The sequence below is a fragment of the Saprolegnia parasitica genome, assembly GCF_000151545.1.
Source record: "Saprolegnia parasitica CBS 223.65 unplaced genomic scaffold supercont2.48, whole genome shotgun sequence".
In the NCBI taxonomy this organism is placed as follows: Eukaryota; Oomycota; class Saprolegniomycetes; order Saprolegniales; family Saprolegniaceae; genus Saprolegnia; species Saprolegnia parasitica.
In genome coordinates this window covers 39,171-57,652 of record NW_012156442.1, presented here as the reverse complement: position 1 = coordinate 57,652, position 18,482 = coordinate 39,171, and the positions used below count along the sequence as shown (strand labels likewise).

The 18,482-nt window shown below is 58.4% G+C and overlaps 11 protein-coding genes across 11 annotated transcripts; 3 read left to right on the top strand and 8 right to left on the bottom strand.

The window, feature by feature from the left end:
- Positions 1 to 1,146: 1,146 nt before the first annotated feature.
- Positions 1,147 to 2,601, bottom strand: SPRG_09720 (hypothetical protein; the record flags this gene model as incomplete). The annotated part of the gene is made up of 1 exon (XM_012348869.1): positions 1,147 to 2,601. The coding sequence occupies one exon, from the start codon at positions 2,599 to 2,601 to the stop codon at positions 1,147 to 1,149; it is 1,455 nt and encodes a 484-aa protein (XP_012204259.1).
- A 429-nt stretch (positions 2,602 to 3,030) lies between these two features.
- SPRG_09719 (hypothetical protein) lies at positions 3,031 to 4,080 on the bottom strand (the record flags this gene model as incomplete). Its single annotated transcript, XM_012348868.1, has 1 exon — positions 3,031 to 4,080. The coding sequence occupies one exon, from the start codon at positions 4,078 to 4,080 to the stop codon at positions 3,088 to 3,090; it is 993 nt and encodes a 330-aa protein (XP_012204258.1). The 3' UTR covers positions 3,031 to 3,087.
- Positions 4,081 to 4,125: 45 nt separating this feature from the next.
- Positions 4,126 to 4,608, bottom strand: SPRG_09718 (hypothetical protein; the record flags this gene model as incomplete). Its single annotated transcript, XM_012348867.1, has 1 exon — positions 4,126 to 4,608. The coding sequence occupies one exon, from the start codon at positions 4,606 to 4,608 to the stop codon at positions 4,126 to 4,128; it is 483 nt and encodes a 160-aa protein (XP_012204257.1).
- Positions 4,609 to 4,801: 193 nt separating this feature from the next.
- Positions 4,802 to 6,327, bottom strand: SPRG_09717 (hypothetical protein; the record flags this gene model as incomplete). Its single annotated transcript, XM_012348866.1, has 2 exons — positions 4,802 to 5,408; positions 5,450 to 6,327. 2 exons carry the CDS (start codon positions 6,325 to 6,327, stop codon positions 4,802 to 4,804), a joined length of 1,485 nt encoding a protein of 494 aa, XP_012204256.1.
- A 536-nt stretch (positions 6,328 to 6,863) lies between these two features.
- Positions 6,864 to 7,361, bottom strand: SPRG_09716 (hypothetical protein; the record flags this gene model as incomplete). The annotated part of the gene is made up of 2 exons (XM_012348865.1): positions 6,864 to 7,217; positions 7,239 to 7,361. The coding sequence occupies 2 exons, from the start codon at positions 7,359 to 7,361 to the stop codon at positions 6,864 to 6,866; spliced, it is 477 nt and encodes a 158-aa protein (XP_012204255.1).
- Positions 7,362 to 8,006: 645 nt separating this feature from the next.
- SPRG_09715 (hypothetical protein) lies at positions 8,007 to 8,442 on the top strand (the record flags this gene model as incomplete). The annotated part of the gene is made up of 2 exons (XM_012348864.1): positions 8,007 to 8,309; positions 8,377 to 8,442. 2 exons carry the CDS (start codon positions 8,007 to 8,009, stop codon positions 8,440 to 8,442), a joined length of 369 nt encoding a protein of 122 aa, XP_012204254.1.
- A 748-nt stretch (positions 8,443 to 9,190) lies between these two features.
- SPRG_09714 (hypothetical protein) lies at positions 9,191 to 10,054 on the bottom strand (the record flags this gene model as incomplete). The annotated part of the gene is made up of 2 exons (XM_012348863.1): positions 9,191 to 9,682; positions 9,737 to 10,054. 2 exons carry the CDS (start codon positions 10,052 to 10,054, stop codon positions 9,191 to 9,193), a joined length of 810 nt encoding a protein of 269 aa, XP_012204253.1.
- Positions 10,055 to 11,720: 1,666 nt separating this feature from the next.
- SPRG_09713 (hypothetical protein) lies at positions 11,721 to 13,351 on the bottom strand. The gene has a single exon (XM_012348862.1). The coding sequence runs from the start codon at positions 13,342 to 13,344 to the stop codon at positions 11,782 to 11,784; it is 1,563 nt and encodes a 520-aa protein (XP_012204252.1). The 5' UTR covers positions 13,345 to 13,351; the 3' UTR covers positions 11,721 to 11,781.
- A 1,963-nt stretch (positions 13,352 to 15,314) lies between these two features.
- Positions 15,315 to 15,619, top strand: SPRG_09712 (hypothetical protein; the record flags this gene model as incomplete). The annotated part of the gene is made up of 2 exons (XM_012348861.1): positions 15,315 to 15,329; positions 15,365 to 15,619. The coding sequence occupies 2 exons, from the start codon at positions 15,315 to 15,317 to the stop codon at positions 15,617 to 15,619; spliced, it is 270 nt and encodes an 89-aa protein (XP_012204251.1).
- Positions 15,620 to 16,045: 426 nt separating this feature from the next.
- On the bottom strand, positions 16,046 to 16,648 carry SPRG_09711 (hypothetical protein). Its single transcript, XM_012348860.1, has one exon. It carries the CDS (start codon positions 16,609 to 16,611, stop codon positions 16,099 to 16,101), a length of 513 nt encoding a protein of 170 aa, XP_012204250.1. The 5' UTR covers positions 16,612 to 16,648; the 3' UTR covers positions 16,046 to 16,098.
- Positions 16,649 to 16,923: 275 nt separating this feature from the next.
- SPRG_09710 (hypothetical protein) lies at positions 16,924 to 17,250 on the top strand (the record flags this gene model as incomplete). The annotated part of the gene is made up of 1 exon (XM_012348859.1): positions 16,924 to 17,250. One exon carries the CDS (start codon positions 16,924 to 16,926, stop codon positions 17,248 to 17,250), a length of 327 nt encoding a protein of 108 aa, XP_012204249.1.
- Positions 17,251 to 18,482: the final 1,232 nt, after the last annotated feature.

The window sequence follows — 18,482 nt, the reverse complement described above, 5'->3', positions numbered from 1 at the left end:
TGGCATCCCTATGTAAAAAAGGCTAGCTTTTTGAAGTTGATTGCCCTTGAGCGCGTACTTGTCGAGGTCCGTGGGAGCTGCACAGAGCGCTTGCACTCGTCGTAGCATGCAGTGTAGAGGGCTTGTTGCGTTGATGCTAAATCATGGCGTCCTTGCTATGAATGAGCGGCGGCGGGCTACAAGACGACTGCATTGCTATAATAGGGCTTGCCGCCAAGTGCAGCGAGTGCTTTAGCGGCTGTAGAGTGCACTGCGTGGTACCAGTGATAAATCCAAAAATGTGGGCAATTCGGCGCTGCGGTCCAACGTGGTGTGTGCCGGTGCTGCAAAAAATCTGGCCACGGTGGATATACAAACAGCGTCAACTTGATATATAGAGTCGCATGCCGCTGTATGCGCAACACGGCACGGTTCCTCAAGATGTTATGTTGCGTTGGCGAAGTAGGTACAACTAATAGCGTGCCGTTTTTTTCAAAAGAACTACTGTAGCGTGTTGTCCATCGTCATACTTTCAATGTCGCTAAGTGCGTTCACAAACAGAACAGCGCCATGTCCTGCGACCGTGGTGGGATCAAGAATATCAAATGCAATCGTTGGGCCACGTGCAATGTGATAAAATATATCCGAGTCAGCTTAATTATTCTGGTCCGGCGGTTTATTACCGGACGGACCACCATGGGTTTCTATTTCTATGCAAGCTACTTGATCGACTGGCAGCTAGTGATTTCTTTCCACTACTCCCGCGGAGCGCGATGAGCTCGGGCGATCGCATCTCGTTTGACTGCGCTGCACGGAGGACGGCTACGTCGCGCCCAGTCTTCGCCGACGTGGCAATTTTAAACACGAACCTCTACCATTTTATACGTTTCGTATCGGATGTGGAAGGTATGACGTGGCGCTTGGATATTCCAGTAGAGTCCACATCGGATGATGGGCAGCGATCTCGCAGACGGGCAACTTGTTGCGCGTTGGCGTTGAACGCCAGTGAGCGATTGAACGAAGTCAAAAGCTTTGCAAGCGTAGCACTACGTCGGAGCACGAGCCAATTCTACCTCGGAACGTGTCCCTCACTACATGTCGAGCCAGACAAGCCTGCGCTGGAGAAAGTCAGACTGTTGTCACCCATCAAAAATGTGTCATATTGAGTTAAACGCTATGCCACCGTGACGATTGGCGCGGTGGCGACGTCAGTACACCGGGCTGCACCTGCACGAGCTGGTGCAGCTTCATATGCTTTCGGGTGCCGTCGGTGTAGCGGCGCATGCCCACATGTAGCGTGACGTTGTGGCTCGCCCCCAGCATGCCCAAAAAGAGCTTTGTCGACGCCTTCATGAAAGGATTTGACCGCACATTGACCGTGAGCGGCCGTCGGTTCGTGCCCGAAGCGAGCGCAATGACAAGAATCGCAGCGTCGTCGTCACAGAGTTGTGTCCCGCGGAGATTCAACGTCTCAAGGCCTCTTGCCATCCACGCCGGCAGCGCCCGCGCCAGCTCGACGAACCCAGCCGCTCCGAGCTGCGTGCGGTCCAAGTCGACGTCCTTTAGGCAGCGCGAGGTCGAGAGCCACTGGATGAGCTTGACGGCGTCGCCAGGTGTCTTGAACGTCGTATCCCGCAAGGCGACCGTCGACAAGTGCGACCAAGTTCCCGTCGTCCTGATCGGAGCTATGTGGACGCGGACAAGCCGGAGTGTCCGGAGCGCAGGGCACAGCGCGAGTGTGTCGAGCACGCTCGTTCCGGGCCGGTTGACACCAACGTCGCCATTGTTGCCCTGGCCCTCGAAACGATTAAAGATGACCGTATGGACCTTGGTGCGATCGACCTTCTTGACCAAGCCGAGGGTGGCACCGACGCCGAAACGCGATTCAACGACGGTGAGCGATGTGATGTGCGTCAAGGTCTTTGGCGATGCCATGAGCGCTTCTTGAACGTTGCTCACGGCATGAAGCTTCAAGGACCGTAGCGTCGTGCAAGCGAGAATTGCGTCGGCGAGGGCCGTCGGGTCGGACACGGAAGAGCACCCGAGGTTGAGTGACGTCGCATGCGGTCCTTGGAGCCAGGACACAATCGCAGACGCATCCATTGGACCAAAGGCGGAGGCAACCGCTTGGAGCGTATGCAAGTGCTGCTTCGGCAGCGCTGTAAGGTACGTTGTCATGACTGGCGGCGTAGCGTGCTCGATCGTCACGCTTTGGACGTTGACAAGGCGTCCGAGGAGGTCCGGGACCGGGCTTGGTTCCTCCCAAGGGCCTTTGACAGCCACATGCATGGCGCGGTCGCCCCATGCATTGACAAAGGCGCTCAGCGTATCGTGGCCCGACGGATCCACGACCAACGTTAGCGGCATCGTGGGCGGCAGTTTGGCGTCAAGCCAGTCGAGCGACGTAGAGCCAGCGTCCATGTAGATGCCGGCGAATGCAGGTAGCGCAGCCACGCCAAGGCGTGTGTGCTCGATCGGCATCGTGGTGACATGCACGACCGGCCAGTGGTCGGCGAGGTCCACGGCGGCGCCGAGGTCGCGGAGCGCAACGAGCTCGGGCGATAGCATCTCGTCTGGCAGCGCTGCAAGGAGGGCAGCGACGTCGCGTCCATCCTTCAGCATGGCGAGGATGTCATGTAGCACGGCGCATGGCAGGCTCGGCAACGTGGCATGACGTGGCACTCGGACATGTACGGGATGGCTAGCGATCTACGAGACTGGCAACAAAGAGGCCAGATAGACAAAATGCGAGAGTACACATTCAATAATCGAGTACTTCAGGTAGCTATGCTGCAGCCGATACTTGGACATGCGTACGGGTTCTACTTGTTCCATTTTCACTCCTTTGTACTGGACAGCCTGTGCTGGAGCATTTGGACTGGTTCCATCATTTGTCTAGGACGACAAAACGATGGCGCAAGCGCAGCCTTGTCGTGTCTACCTCGTGCTATCGGCATCTCGGCTCAATCTCTTTTTCGTCGCAGTGTGATAAGACTTTACGACGCACCTTGTTTTCTTGCCTTATCTTTTATCCAAAGCAAGGTCTGCCAGCAAGACAATCATAGTACGAGTATGCATTAAGTTTCTAGCACACCTACGATTAATGGTTCAAATGGCATACCACGGCGACGACGAGCGCGGTGGCGACGTCAGTACGCCGGGCTGCACCAGCACAAGATGGTGCAGCTGCACATAGTTTTGGATGCTGGCTGTGAAGCGGCCCGTGCCCACATGTAGCGTGACGTTGTGGCTCGCCCCCAGCATGTCCAAAAAGAGCTTTGTCGACGCCTCTGAGAAAGGGTTTGACCGCACATTGACCGTGAGCGGCCGTCGGTTCGTGCCCGAAGCGAGCGCAACGACGAGGATGGCAGCGTCGTCGTCACCCATCTTTGTCTCCTGAAGTCTCAAACTCTGTAGGCCTCTCGCCATCCACGCCGGCAGCGCCCGCGCCAGCTCGACAAACCCAGCCGTCCCGAGCTGCGTATAGCCCAAGTCGACGTCCTTTAGGCAGCGCGAGGTCGAGAGCCACTGGAGGAGCTTGACGGCGTCGCCAGGTGTCTTGAACGTCGTATTCTGCACGGCGACCGTCGACAAGTGCGACCAGGTTCCAGTCGTCGTGGTCGGAGTTATGTGGATGCGGACAAGCCGGAGTGTCCGGAGCGCGGGGCACAGCGCGAGTGTGTCGAGCACACTCGTTTCGGGCCGGTTGCCAAAGTCGTTGTCGCCCATGCCTTTTATATGTTCAAAGTCGAAAAAGACGATCTTGGTGCGATCGAGCTTCTTGACCAAGCCGAGGGTGGCACCGTCGCCGAAACGCGATTCCACGACGGTGAGCGATGTGATGTGCGGCAAGGTCTTTGGCGATGCCACCAGCGCTTCTTGAACGTCCATCGCGCCCAAGAGGCTCAAGGTTCTCAGCGTAACGCATGCTTGAATCGCATCGGCGAGCGCCGACGGGTCGGACACGGAAGAGCACCCCAGTGTCAACGACGTCGCGTGCGGTTCTTGGAGCCATGCAACCATCGCAGACGTGTCCATTGGACCAAAGGCGGAGGTAATCACCGTGAGCGTATGCAAATGCTGCTTTGGAAGCGCTGCCATGTACGTCGCCGTGTCGGATGTCGTGGCGTCTTGAATCGTCGCTGTCTAGACGTTGACGCAGCGTCCAAGGAGGTCCGGAATCGCGTCGGGCTGTATGTCATGACCGTGGACAATGACGGTCGTGACACGGTCGCCCCACGCATAGGCAAAGGCGCTTTGCGTGCCGAGCACAGAAGGATCCACGGCCAGCGTCAGTGGCATCCTCGGCGGCAAGGTCGCGTCCAGCCACGCGACGGCGGCGATGCCAGGATCCACGTAGATACCGGCGAATGCAGGTAGCGCGGCAATACCAAGGCGTGTGTGCTCGATCGGTATCGTGGTGACATGCACGACCGGCCAGTGGTCGGCGAGGTCGACGACGGCGCTGAGGTCGCGGAGCGCAACGAGCTCGGGCGAGAGCATCTCGGCTGGCAGCGCTGCAAGGAGGGCAGCCACGTCGCGCCCATCCTTCAGCATGGCGAGGATGCCATGCAGCACGACGCATGGCAGTCTTGGCGACGTGGCACGCTGGCAGACGCGCTTGGTCATCTGTGACCGCGGCAAAATGGATAAGTACCTCTACGAATGGATGGACCAAGGTATTCAATTTGGACGGTATGACGTGGCACTTGGAGCTGCAAGGAAAGATCCAGATGGCGCGTACTACCAGTACCGATGACTTGTCCCCTGATCCGGATACATCAAGAAAAGACAGAATCAAAATCAATCAATATCGCTAGCGCTAAAAGCTATGCCACGGCGACGACGTCGGAGGCGACATGAAGACACCAGGGCGCACTTCTACGAGCCGATGCCGCTGCACAAGGCTGTACAACGTGTTATGGTGGCACGTCTCCACATGCAATGCGACGTTGCGGCAGGCGCTGAGCGCCCCCAAGAGCAGCTTCACGGAAGCGACTCCAAGCTCATTCGACGTCATATCGACGGTCAGAGGCCGTCGGTTCTTGCCCGAGGCAAGCGCGACGGCAAAGAGTACAACGTCGTTGTCACTGATACCCGTCCCAGAGAGCACTAACGTCCGAAGCCCGCGCGCCATCCACGCCGGCAGCGCCCACGCGAGCTCTCCAAATCCAGCGGCCCCGAGCTTCGTGTGGCTCAAGTCGACAACCGTGAGGCAGCGCGACGTCGAGAGCTGCTGGATCACGTTGACGACGTCATTGGCCGCCTTGAACGTACTCCGACGCAGGGTGACAGACGTCAGCTGTGGCCAGACACCCGCCGTCGTCACAGCCGCAAGACGTGCGTTGACGAGACGCATTGTCTCCAGAGCCGGGTAGACCGCGAGCGTGTTGATGACGTTCATGACGGGCAGCTCGTCGTCACTGTCGCTGTCAGTGACATCGACAGCTTGGGAAGCTCGAGGGTGAACGAGAGGAGCTTGGTCGGATTCAGCTTTTGGAGCAATCCCACGGCAGACCCGCCGTCGCCATATCTGTCACGCACGGCAAGCGACGTAATATGGTGCAAGTCTTTGGGCAAGGCGACCAACGCGCGTTGAAGATCGATCGCGTCCACAATGCGCAATGACGTCAGCGTCGTCGATGCTTGGATCGCGCGCGCCAGCGCCGTCGGGGCATTCACTGCGTCGCACGCAAGCGTCAACGACGTTGCCTTGGGTCCTTGCAGCCAGGCAACGATGGCCGAGATATCGTCCAGCTGCCCGTCCGCATGAAGCACCTTGAGCGTGTGCAAATGCGTCATCGGAATTGCCGCCACGTACGTAGCAATGCTGTTTGGTTCCGCCCGGTTCTTGATGGTCACCGATTCCACGTTGACGCAGCGTGCGAGGACGTCGGGGATCGGGTCGAGCTCGACATAGCAGCCCTTGAGAACAACGTTGACGACGTGGCTGCCCCAGACGTGCACAAAGGCGCAGAGCGCGCCGGGAACCTTGGGGTCGACATCGAGCGACACGGGCATATGCGGCGGTAGCGTCGCGTCGAGCCAGGCGAGCGGCGCAAAACCAGGGTCCACGTGGATGCCCTTGAACGCTGGTAGCGCGGCGATGGCCAAGCGAGCATGCTGGACTGGGATCTTGGTCGCATGGACAACAGGCCAGTGGTCAGTGAGGTAGACAAGAGTGCTAAGGTCGCGGAGCGCGAGGAGCTCTGGCGGCAGCGTCGCCACTGGCAGCGCGTTGAGCACAGAAAGTACATCGTGCGTGCCGTTCAGCATCTGGAGGAGGGCATGGAGCGCGACGCTTGGTAGGCGTGGGGATGCGGCACGCTGGCAAATGCGCTTGGACATGGTCGAGGTGTTTTCAAAGTTGCCAAGTCTCTCGACCCGAAGGCCCAACGAACGGGTTCTATTTCAGGGCCATGACGTGGCACTTGGAGATGCTAGAACAGGGTTGTATGGACGCGTGGCATTTGCGCTGGCGCTTGCGGTAGCGATGTCCTCGGTCCTTTTGACAATAACACGTCGTCGGGTGCCCCTGCGATGTGGACATCTTCTGCCCCAATGAGGTGATGTAGCTGGGCTACAATTGTAGAACGACCACAGCCGCATGCACTCCCTCGTCCATACAAAAGGTAGCGTGTTTTGTGTGTGCGGCTGTGGTTGTTCTACGATCTGTGTGCCCTCCCGCGATTATTATTGCCTATGCACGCAGAGCCAATGCACGCAGAGTCTTATGTCTGCAGCAAGGGAAGAGTCTTATTCCCTCGGTCTGTAGTACCAGTACGTGCGACACCAACGGCAGAAAGGCGCCAGAAGACGGCCCACCCACATTTGAGAGACGCTGTCAAGTCCGCTACAAGGTATGGGCACGTTGAGCACTCGAGTTAATAATGCCGCCGAGGTGTGACAGGCGACGGCGCCTTGAAGACACCAGACGACACCTCGTAACGCTGGTGCACGCGCAAGAGTTCTTCAACTTGTACGAATTGGTCACAGACGTAGGCAAAGGCACTGAGCGCACCAGGCACCGACGCATCTGCAACCAGCGTCACGGGCGCTTTGGGCGTCGCATCGAGCCACGCCAACGAGGCCACGCCAGAGTCCACGTGCACGCCAGTAAAGGCAGGCAGCGCGGCGATGGCCAAGTGAGCATGTTGGATCGGGATCTTGGTCACGTTGACGACCGGCCAGTGCTCGTCGAGGTCGACGACGGCGCCGAGGTCGCGAAGTGCGACGAGCTAGGGCGGTAGTGTCACCACCGGCAGCGCATCGAGCAGGTTGAGGACATCGCTGTCGTCGTCTAGCATGTGGAGGAGGCCATGTAGAACGAAGCCTGGCAGGCTCGAAGAGCTCGTGGCACGCTGGCAGCCGCGCTTGGTCATCGTCGAAATTGCTGGTGCGTGCGCTGTTCCTCTACGATTCGATAGGTGGATCGAATTTATAGGGTTATGACGTGGCGCCAGGACATGCAAGGCCAGATTGCATTTGCGATGCCGTGAGAGATCAGGCACGTGCAATGTCGGTAGCTATAGTACGTATGGTCAAGCTAGTTGTGCTTCTGTAATAGGTGAGGGATGAGTCTTCTTTTGTGTGCGGAATCCATGGGTCCATTAGAGCCGTATTACTGCGTTGAACGCTAATCGGCGTGCCACTGTAACGGGATGTGGGATGGCGACTGGAAGACACCAGGTTGCACTTGTACTCTAGTACGAGCTGATGCTGCTGCACAAGGTCCCAGAGACCCGGCATCCAGTTGTACGTCATGTCGGAGAGCGTGCGCGTCCAATGAGCTCGCGATGAGCTTGGAGAGGCTCAGGGTCTGAAGCCGGGACGTTGCGAGGGCAGAGCAAAAAAACAAAACGCACGGACCTCGTCGATCGGCGCCAGCGTGGTTGCTCGCATTGTTGATTGAACGCACCTTGGGACAGTGCTGCAAGAGGCGACAGGTGCCTTGCCACAGCGAGCCGTCCGTGTCGGTGAGCTGGATCTCCGCCATGTTGGCCGTCGAAACCACCTCGCACGAGTCGATGGCGTTCGTCACGCTGCCCTTCCTCGACGACAACTACGAACTACGCCTACTTGCTCATCGACAAGGCGTCGGCGACTGCGCGCTCGTCGATCCCGCCGCCCCGTACGCGCTGCTCGACGTCGGGCGCGAGGTGACCCTGCGCTATCGCAATGGCCACACGTACATTTGGACGACGCCAAAGCACTTTAGCCACGCAGGCGGCAACAAGATCCTCGACACATCGTCGTCACCAAGCTCACCACGTGGCACACAGACAGGCGCATGCAGCCTCCGCATCGAGACGCTGCAGTGCGATACCATCGTACATCCTTCTCTGCTTGTGATTCCGTTGATGCAAACGAGGATGATGCTCATGGTGGTGTATGTAGGGCCATCTCGGGTATCATGTCACAGCGCCGGGCAAGTCCAAGGACGAAGGGTGTCTTTGCGGGTGATACTTGTGCTCTCGTTTCATCTTTAGACGTGATCATTTCATGCTATGCTAGTGCTTGTGACCGGTTCTTTCAAGGCAACGGCGACCAGGTAGATGCGAGATGCGCTGGATGCATGGACGATGGACGATGCGGTAGATGTACCGAACCTTGTGCGTGGTGCGGGGCAGCCTTCCTACGACGACCACGGTATATGGCGACTACAAGTACACGCTGGAGAACCTTGCGTTTGCATTGTTTATTGAGATCGAGAACGAGGTCGTCCTCTCTCTCCTGTCTTTTTTGTCGTTGATGTTGGCGCAAGGCAAACGCGTCGATCGAGTGGGCGATGAGTGAGTGCGCAAGAAGCGACTGCCGACGGAGCCGTCGACGCTCGTCGACGAGTTTGCGAGTGACCCGTTCCTGCGTCGCCGCTGTGGCAATTGTAACCCACCATGTATGTACTTTTGGCATGTCGCTCTGGTTTGTATGATGCACCGATGGATGTAATAGCATGCCAAGCATCCGACGCACGCCGGCGAGCTCGTTCAGTGTCTCTGCGATATCATGAAGGACGCGGGCGTGCATGTCAAGGAGATGGCTGCGCGTAGAACCTCCTGTACGCTGATGGTGGTTTGGACGCTTCTGGTGTTGCGTCTAGAGGCTCCATACATTTAGGATTTTGAGATGGAGATTCGTGCAAGATGTAGATAATCGAACGCGAGAAACACGAGGTGATATTGGCACGTTATGCGTAGAATAGTGTCTGCCTCTAGGCTAATTGGAGGTAGTGCAGCGTCCCATCGTCAAAGTTAATACCGTACACCGTGTTGCCAACGACCTCGAACGCATCAATCATCTTGTTGTCGTACGGGTACGTCTTCCATCTCCCAGCCAACATGTCAGTGACAGATGTGACGCAAGAGATGACGCTCGAGAGCGATGTGACGCAAACGGTTGAACCATCGGCGGCTGCGTAGAATCCGTCGGCGATCTTTGTGAAGTTGGTGATTGCCTTCTTGGTTGCGTCCACGGTGGCGTAGTACATGACGTAGCCGTCATAGCCGTCGTAGATAAGTGCGTGGTCCTTGACGAAGGCGCGTACCGCGAGGAGACGCCCGTGCGTCCAATCTTGGAAGGACCCGAAGCCGTTGCCGTCGTTGGTCGCGCAGCGAAAACCTGGGTCTCGGATGCACAGCGTTTGACCGTCGGTGGGAGACAAGTAGCCGAGAGGCCCCGTCACCAGCGTCGACGTCTCTTTTGTCTTCAAGTTGGTCACGGTGATGTTGTTTTAGCCGCTCTTGCCACTGTAGAGCACACCGTTCGCGCACGAAGCGAATTCTTGGCTGCTGCCGACGCTGGTCATCGTCGGCTGGCCTGGGACCCACGTAAACACTTCACCTTTCTTGAAAAAGCAGAGGCCTTGACTGTCGCCCGACACGCCTTTGAAACCATTGCCAAGACCCAGCGGCCTCCATGTCCCAGGCGCTTCGGTCGTCGGCGCCGGCGCCGCGGTCGTCGCAGTGGGAACCGGTGCAGTCGTTGAAACGTCTGCGCCGCAGCCAGGGTGCGCTGTGGCGAAAGCCGCGAGGACCATGGTCGCGCACACGGCAAGGCGCAAAAGGACTGCCTTCATGGTACCGAGTTGGCAAATGCAAAAGTGAGTATGCAGCCCAACAACGAGGCAGTGGTCAGAGCTCTTGTCAGATGATGCATCCGTAGAGAGGGCGCGTGCAGATTTCCACGGATTCGATGGTCAGTCGAGCTGTGTACTCTCGTCTCACCCAGTCTCAGCTTCCAAGGACGTCGTTTATCTGGATGGTACGGACAAAAGCAGTCGGCAAGACCGCCGGTGGTGTACATGTACCTCTACGCTACGACGCGCTTCCTTGCGCAAGAGGCAGTAGGCCAGACTCTCGACGCTTGGACGACGTCCAGTGCATAAATACTGGCGAGTAGGCTGGCGCATCCGTCGAGTCGTATCTCCTCAGAGCTTCTCGGAAGAAACGGAGCACGTATTACACCGCATTCTCTATCAGCGCCTCTTAGCTGCTTGCAACGCGCCGTGGCCATTCACTCATACGCACTATGGTACTATAGCAGGTGTAGTGGGTGCAAGCAAATCCAAGTGGACGAGCTTGCTTGCGCCCCACGCGCGCTCGACTTTTTCTGCGTGGGATGCGAGGCCCTGAACACAAGAAGGCCACAATCCCGTGCAAAACGTCCACGTCGGAACGTGTGTGGATCTGCAGCTTGTTCGGGTACTTGAACCTTCCAGCCAACTTCCACCACCTCACCCATCGCCGTATACCACGACAGGTACTAGTACATGTAAGAACCACCAAGAACCGCTCGCTTTCATGTGGAAAGTTGAGCGGCTCGTTGTTCGTGGTCAGCAAATCAGCGAAACAAAATTCGGAGCGAACGGCAGCGGCGGTGACACGCCGTCAATGTTATTGTTGTTCAAGTACCGTACGGCAATTAGACATAGTGTACACGGATCTGTTTTTGGTGGTGGACGTTCGACACCAAGCGTCGTGCGATGATCAGCAGCGGCGGTGGTTCGCCGTGGCCGGGACAAGGCGAGGCGTGTGGAGGGCGCCGGCCGTGATGGCGTGGTCGCGGCCAGGCGTCGTGGCGTCGTGCTTGCATCATTCGGAAGAGGCGCGTTGCCTGCGTGTTGCGCAGCAAGTGTTGAAGGTGCAGGTGGTGCTGGAACGGTGTCGTTTTCTCCGGTGTCGACACCGTCGTCCACGTCGACGTCGTTGTCTCGACATGGCTCCAACGCGCGAGTTTCTGGATTTGGACGGCGCCGCAACGAAAAGCCACGTGCTGCACAATACTCGTCGTAGATTTGATCGTTCATGCGCCGTAAGGCTTGGTCGATCACAAATTCGCGCGCCCGACGTGCGAACGCCTGCGCCGCCGCATCGTTGTTCCGCGTCTTTCTCTTCGCCGCGCGCGGTCTCTGAGGACTCATTTCACGCGAGGAACTCTACAATATCCTATTGAAAGGGGTGTCCGTTTCACTGCACCACCGTCCACCAACCACACAACGTTTCGTCGCTGCAACACGTGGCGCTACCACAGCTCGCAGTGCAAAAGCTCCATGCACATCAACAGTGGTACCACATGTTGCCCCACAAAGTATGAAAATATCATACTTTGTGTCGTACTAAATTTAATACGACACCCTACCGTCAATTCGACAATGTTTTTGGCTCGAAAAAGTCTCCCGAGTCCTCGCTCAAGACTAGTCGAGTTGCAGCTGTAGTTCCAGTTGGTTGCCTGCAGAGAAACATGCATTGTAAATCCATTATCAGTCGTGATTGTAGCAACCCCTAGGATCCTCCGGTATGTAAATCACGCCTCGACACCGCCAATGGGCACCTTGCATCGCAGGCGGTAGCGCGGGGCCGACTCGTCGTCGCGCGGCGGCCCAACCTGGATATGTGGCTGCAGACCCAGCGTCTCTGCATGAGCGACAAGCGCGTCACTTTGGTCCGAGTCGCCTTCCACGACGAGCGTCATACGTGCGCAGTGCGCCAAGGCATCGAGGAGACCGCGGGTCGCGTCGTCCAGTAGCAGCTGTGCCGCGCAGACCTTCAACGTCACCTCGGCGGTGTGACGCGTGCGCGTCATCGCTTGTGCGAGCGCCGCGGCGCCCTGTGGACCAAACACGTCCAACGTCAGTGCCGTTCCGGCGCGGCCAAAGAAGGCGGGAAGCGCGCGAATCATCGCCGCCGGTGGGCCATCCACGTACAAACAGCCGTGGACACGGACGGTCTCCAGCACCGACGACGTTGCCATGAGTTGTCCGATCGCTTGCATCGTGGCGTGGTTGACAGTGGCCGAGAGCACATGCAGATGCCGCAATCGGAGAAGGAGCGGAAAGGTCTCTAGGATGACGTTCTGGATCGTCAGTGACGTGAGCTCCGGCAGACTGTCGAGGGTCATGGCGGCGTCCGTGACGTCAATGGCCTCACGCCAGTGCAGTGTACGCAAGCGCGTCGTCGTGAGCTTACGAACGAGTCGCATCAAGTGCTCGGCCGTGATGGCGGCAACGTCCAGTGACGCCAGTTGCACCGGGAACGACGGCCCGTCGTCGCGCAAAAGATGATCCCAAAGCGCCGGCATCTGGTAGATCGTGAGGGTGGTGAGCGTTCTCGATTGCAAAAGCGCCTGCGCCAGCGCGTCCAAGGCGCGCGGACTCGCGTTGAGCTTGCTGAGACTTAGCGTTCGAAGCTGGGACGTTGCGAGGGCCGTGCAAAACGCCGAGGTGTCGGCGGTCGGCGCGCCGTCGACAGCCCTGCTCACGTAGGTGATCGAGCGCAGCTTCGGACAGCTTTGGAGGAGGCGAGCGATATTTTGCCACGTCGATCCGTCCTGGTCGACGAGCTTGACCTCGATCATGTTGGCTGTCCAGGCGGCAAAGTCGTCGACGCTAGATGCGCTGTAAAACCCGCCGACGACCTTCGTGTGCGCCTGCAGGGTGACGTGGCGCCACACTTCTGGTACAGGAATGAGGTCGAAGATGTTGATAGCGCTAAAGAGCGGGAGCGCTCCAGCAACGAGACCGTAGAGGGTCGGCACGGCATGGAAGGGGAGCGCGGGTACTGTCGGGTCGTGTTCCTGGACGGCGTTGTACAAGACAGCGACTTGTTCAAGGACAGCGGGGTCGGCCACGGCACAGAGACGACTCGTTTCAAGCGTCGGCCGCACCAAGTCGCGCGATGGCACCGCGTTCAAGAGCGCCAACAGGCTCGTCAAGGCAGGATCGGAGACGTCGGTAGGCAGCGCTCGAAGCAAGCGCTCGACTTCATTCGCGTCAGCGAGGCAGCGCACTAAGGTGCGCGCAAGGACGCTCAGGACAAGGCGTCCTGACGTGGCGTGGTCGACGACCTCGATTCGCAGCCTTGCCGCCATTGACCCGTCGAATGTGGTATGCAGCGATGCCATTGGCTGTCTTCTATTCTTGACGGGCCAATGAGATGCCGTCATCTGCTTTTGATTGAATTCCCATGCAGCGATGACTTTGGTATGCAATGGAAGCGGGACACGGCGCCACGTCATGCGTATGACGCACCCGTCGTCAACGTTGATCGTGTTCCGCAAGGTGGCTCGAATCGGAGGCGCGATGGCCAAAAGTGCCAGGAGGCTTGTCCAGGCGGGACCCAACATGACAGTGCACAGCGCTTGAAGCAGGCGCTCGACGTCGTCGACGTCCGCGAGGCAGCGCACGAGGCTGCGCGCCATGACGTCCAGGACCATGTGTGCCTACGGCGTGGCGTCGCCATTGCTACGGTTGATGCCATTGGCTGTTGGCTGCCATTTGTTTGCCATGGACCAATGAGAAGCCTTGGATCTAGACTGTGATCGCTCAGGTGATCGATTGCATTCGGAAAAGCGCCCAGACCGCCAGCTGCACGTGGCTGGTCGATCTCTGCTCTGCAATGTGTCGTGTGGGACGAGGTCTTTATGGTTTGATCTGGTAAGTTGGTGCATTTATGAACTGTAGTCCTCGTCGTGTGCTTGTGTATCAATTGCTGTTATCTATCAACTTGATACGATTGGCGACCGCAATATGTTCTAAACACCCGTTGTAACGACGCCACCGCTGGTTTGCACAATGGCTGCGCTGACGTTCGAGGCCGCCCACCCCAAGCTAATCGTGCGCCGGCCTGATCTCCGCGCCCTCTCGGATCTGCGCATCGTACGACTGGGCACCTTGAAGTCGCATGGAATGCTCTGCTGCATTAGGAAAATGCAGCGCGGCTCGTGTGCTTGAACGTCTCGGACAGCATTCTTCAAGACTTGGCCGTCGACTCGACGCTTGTCTACCCTGCGTTGGAGGTACTCTCTTCAATGCCGTTCTTCTTCTGTCCTCATTAATAAGTGTATAGCACCTCAATGCGAGCCGCAACTGGCTGTCGGATATGAGCCACCTGCGCTGTTTTTTGTCGCTTGTTCACGTTGATCTGTCGCACAACCAGATTCGCACGGTGGATGGTCTCGAGAGCCTCCAGCATTTGCTGGTCGAATTGGTCACAAAATTGGACTCTTGCTACATTCCCGTAGGTCTTGGATCTGAGCCACAACGTGGTACGCACCTTTCTCGACGTGCGGTCCATGTCCCTCAACCGCGTACGTTGATGCGACAGACGCTACCAGATGTGCTTCACAACCACATTTTGTAGTCGCTCCAGAGTCTCCACCTCCACCACAATCCGATCGCAGATCTCAAAGGCTACCGTGCCCGGCTCGCGTCGCTCTTGCCAAGCTTGCTCATGCTTGACGATGTCCGGTACCCTCGAAAGCCGAATGCGGCGTCTGTCGACGCGGCTGCGTCATCACCATGTTCTGTCTGTCGTCCGCCTAGTGCGCAGCGGGTTCCCGTAGCCACCTCTAATGGTTATCGAACCGTCAACCATTTACAACCGTGTTGTAGAGAAAAGGGGTCGCGTCACGGGACCACCAAGCGCTCTCGGACGCAATGCGAAGCAAGCCGCGCGCCAATGCCAGTCGCCCGACCACGCATAGTACGGTGCCTAGTCCCCGAGTATCAGTTGCTGCAATGGTAGCACCAGATAGGTCGAGAGCCAAAACCACCAATTCCTCCCCCGTCCATCTTCTCGATGAGCTCCACAAAGTTATCGCGCCTCCACCGCGCCACGTCGCCACTACGAAATGGAGTTTGAGTTTGATTCAACGGGCAGCCAAGGACGCCATTCGGGCGATTTCGGTTTGCTCTACAGGCTGGTTCAACCCTCGTCTTGATGCAGTAAAGTAGACACCGGATGGCGACGCGGCAGCGAGCACGATGCTGGGATCGCAGGATCCAGCGCAGACAACCTGTCCGCCGGCTCGCACAGCTCCGGTGCAAGCAGCTTCGGTTCATGACCGTGTTCCAAGTCTTATCGAACGGTCGCTCGGGCCATTGGAGCAGCTGTTGGACCCGACACGTCAACTGAGCGACGACGAGATCATGGCGCTTGTGGCGGCGGCGGCTATCGACGAGCCGTACGAGCCCACGGCGTTGGAAGAAGTCCTCTTGGGCTTTGAAGCGACGCTGGCGACCTTGCCGATGGTTTGCGATTGCCATGGCTATGAACGTCGGAACGTCGACGCTCTTGGCGCAGAAATATCCGAGCTGTTGGCGACGGACCGCCGGACCAGCGCCCATCGAGCAGCGTACCACTGAGTCATCTGCCAAGACGGCGCGTCTTGCTCTATAGAACATTTTGCATTATTGATAATGGAGCTTGAACTGACGCCAAGGACATATTGTCTTCCTTCGTAGTGTGCACAAAGAGTCTGGTGAGGCATTGACTAACAGTGTAAATACGTCAAATGCGTGGAGACCGGACGACAGTTACTGATGTTCCTACTCAGTACCGGCCGGATGCGAGCACAGACTCGATTGGTGTCTACCATGCTGATGATTTCTTGATGGCATGCGCATATGGGAATTATGCAGAGCCTATGACGTCGGCGCCGCATCATGGTATGACCCGCTGCTGCTTTCATATCTTGTGCGTGCTTGGCACTGGCCTCGCGAGGAAGCGCGGCGAAGTCACGCCAGCGATCGAGTCGTGGCGCGCTCGTCCCGCAGGCGATGGAATAAAAGCGCACGACGACGACTTATGTTGTTCTATTACCTCGCCTCCACGATATCTCTACCTATTCTTCGTGGTGGTATTCCTTCTCCAAGGCCGCGATCTCGGCGGCGTCTTCGAACTCGAGGCGCATGCCTTCCTTGATGGCAGCGGCCTCCTGGTTGGCCCACCGCTCGGTCATCTCGTGCGGCTTGGTGCTCGGGATGAAGGCCTCGCCACGCACTTGGTAGTACTTTTGCAGGAACCGGTCGCCCTCAACGTGCTCGTACTTCTCCATGAGCATTGCGAACGCCTTCTTCTCCGGCACGCCGAGCTCGATAAGCGTGAGCTGCTCGTCGGCAAACTCGTACGCGGTCTCGTCGTCGGTCGGGAAGCCGCACTTGCGCGCGTAGAGCTCGGCGAGGCGATCCTGCGGGAACTCGAGCTTGGGCAGCTTGTCGTAGTCGGTCCGGGGCATGGCCGGCGGCGGGAAGCGGTTGACCATCTCGAGCCACTCGGGCGCCTCCATGCCACGGTTGCGGACCATGCCCCGCGTGTGCGTGATGACGTTCTTGATGATCTTGCGAGCGCGGCCCATGTCGTCGACTTCCTCCTGCTCTTCCGCGATTGGCAATAAGAACCACTGGCCGCAACCCATCCGGATAGAAATACCGGATACGGGGCGCCTGTATCCGGATGTCGAAGCCCTCGCTACTAGATTGTCGGCGAGTGCTTGTATCGAGGGCCTCGGCTTCCATCTTCATCAGTGGTCGAAAGCGCAACACAGGCAGCATGAAGCTCGTCCGGTATGCGGCCACGGGGCATGGGCAGGGCGGCGCGGTGGCCGCCCGCGCCCATGGCCTTACCATGAAGGGTTATGCTCATGATGGCGCGATGGCATAGGTTCCTCATGAAGCTCTCGAACGAGACGGTGACCATCGAGCTCAAGAACGGGACGGTCGTGCATGGCACGGTCACAGGCGTCGACATTAGCATGAACACGCACCTGAAGGCCGTCAAGATGACGGTCAAGGGCAAGAACCCGACGTCGCTCGACTCGCTGAGCATCCGTGGCAACAACATCCGCTGCTACATTTTGCCCGACTCGCTCAACCTCGACACACTCCTCATTGACGACACGCCCAAGCAAAAGGTCAAGGCCACGGGGGCCGGCGCAATGGCCGCCAAGGGCCGCGGCCGAGGCCGTGGGCGCGGTCGTGGGCGCGGCCGCCCGTAATCGTATGCGCGACTATGCCCCTTCTAATCCATCGTGTTATGTATAAGCGTTGACATCTCGAGATCGCGGGATCGAGCGCCTTGGTCACCGTCGCCTGCGATGCGTAGCGAGCGATACCGCGTTGCCGCTTGTCGACGCTGTCACTTTCGTCGAGCCCATGCCAGCTGCTGTATCGTGGACGTGACCTGAGCCGAGCGTGAGGCCAGGAGGCGACGGCGACACAAGATACCCTACGTCGCTCGCCACGTCACCAGCGCACCCTTCATGACCCTCCTAGCAGCATCGGTACCAAGCACGTACGAATGCATGCTCGAAAGCCCAGCATCTGAGCTACTAGTACGTCCGAGCATAGACCGGTTTGGATCTTGGAAAGGCGCGACGATCGCCATAATCTCTTTTAAAAACCCATTTTGAGATTTGTTTTGAAATTCAGATCCGACGTGGCAACTCCCATGCGAGGCTTCAAGTATACCAGGTAAGACCCTACCGCACGCGTAGCTGTCGCTGCACGTTGGCGCTTTTGACCGGACGCGACGGGCTGCGCTTGGGACGCTGGACATGGATTTTGGCAGGCTACATAGTTCGACGGGTATCATGTGTGACAGTGCAAGCATTTCAATCCGAGCCGATGGCAACGACCGACGACGCGATCGAGGCCAACACGGTCGACATGCACCTTTCCGCGACTTCGCCGAGCCTGCCAAGCGTCGTGGTCTATGCTATCCTGCAGGCCATGGAGAACGGACGGGACGTGGCTGCCTTTCTGGCCGCGCTGCCAGACGAAACGCTGCCGCCCGACCTCGCAGCGCTCCGCGACCTCGGCGCTGTCGTCGACCTCGCCGACCACTGGCCATTCGTCCGCGTGGTGCATGTCCCGACAGAGTACGCTCGCGTCGCGATTGCCGCGCTGCCTGCGTTTGGCGGCGTCATTATCGACCCTGGCTTTGCCGCGCTCGCGTGGCTCCATGCCGAGCTGCCACATGCGATGCCCGTGTATCTCGTCTTGGACCCGTCCGTGTCTGGCGTCCCCGGCGCCTTTGCGTTCAACTGGGGCGACTGCATTACCCATGTCATTGTCCATGGCCACAAGGTGTCGCCCGACCCGATCCCGGACATCCTCGCCCACTGCATGTACGTTCAGTCTGTCTCGATCGTGAGCGCGACGACGCCAGCCGCCGCGGCTGCGTACTTGGGAGCGATCGTGACGACGGACTTGCGCACGCTCAGCGTGC

Excerpts from the sequence above, each read along its gene's own strand:
- SPRG_09713 (XM_012348862.1), bottom strand. The coding sequence starts at position 13,344 with ATGGCGGCAAGGCTGCGAATCGAGGTCGTCGACCACGCCACGTCAGGA.
- SPRG_09711 (XM_012348860.1), bottom strand. The coding sequence starts at position 16,611 with ATGGGCCGCGCTCGCAAGATCATCAAGAACGTCATCACGCACACGCGG.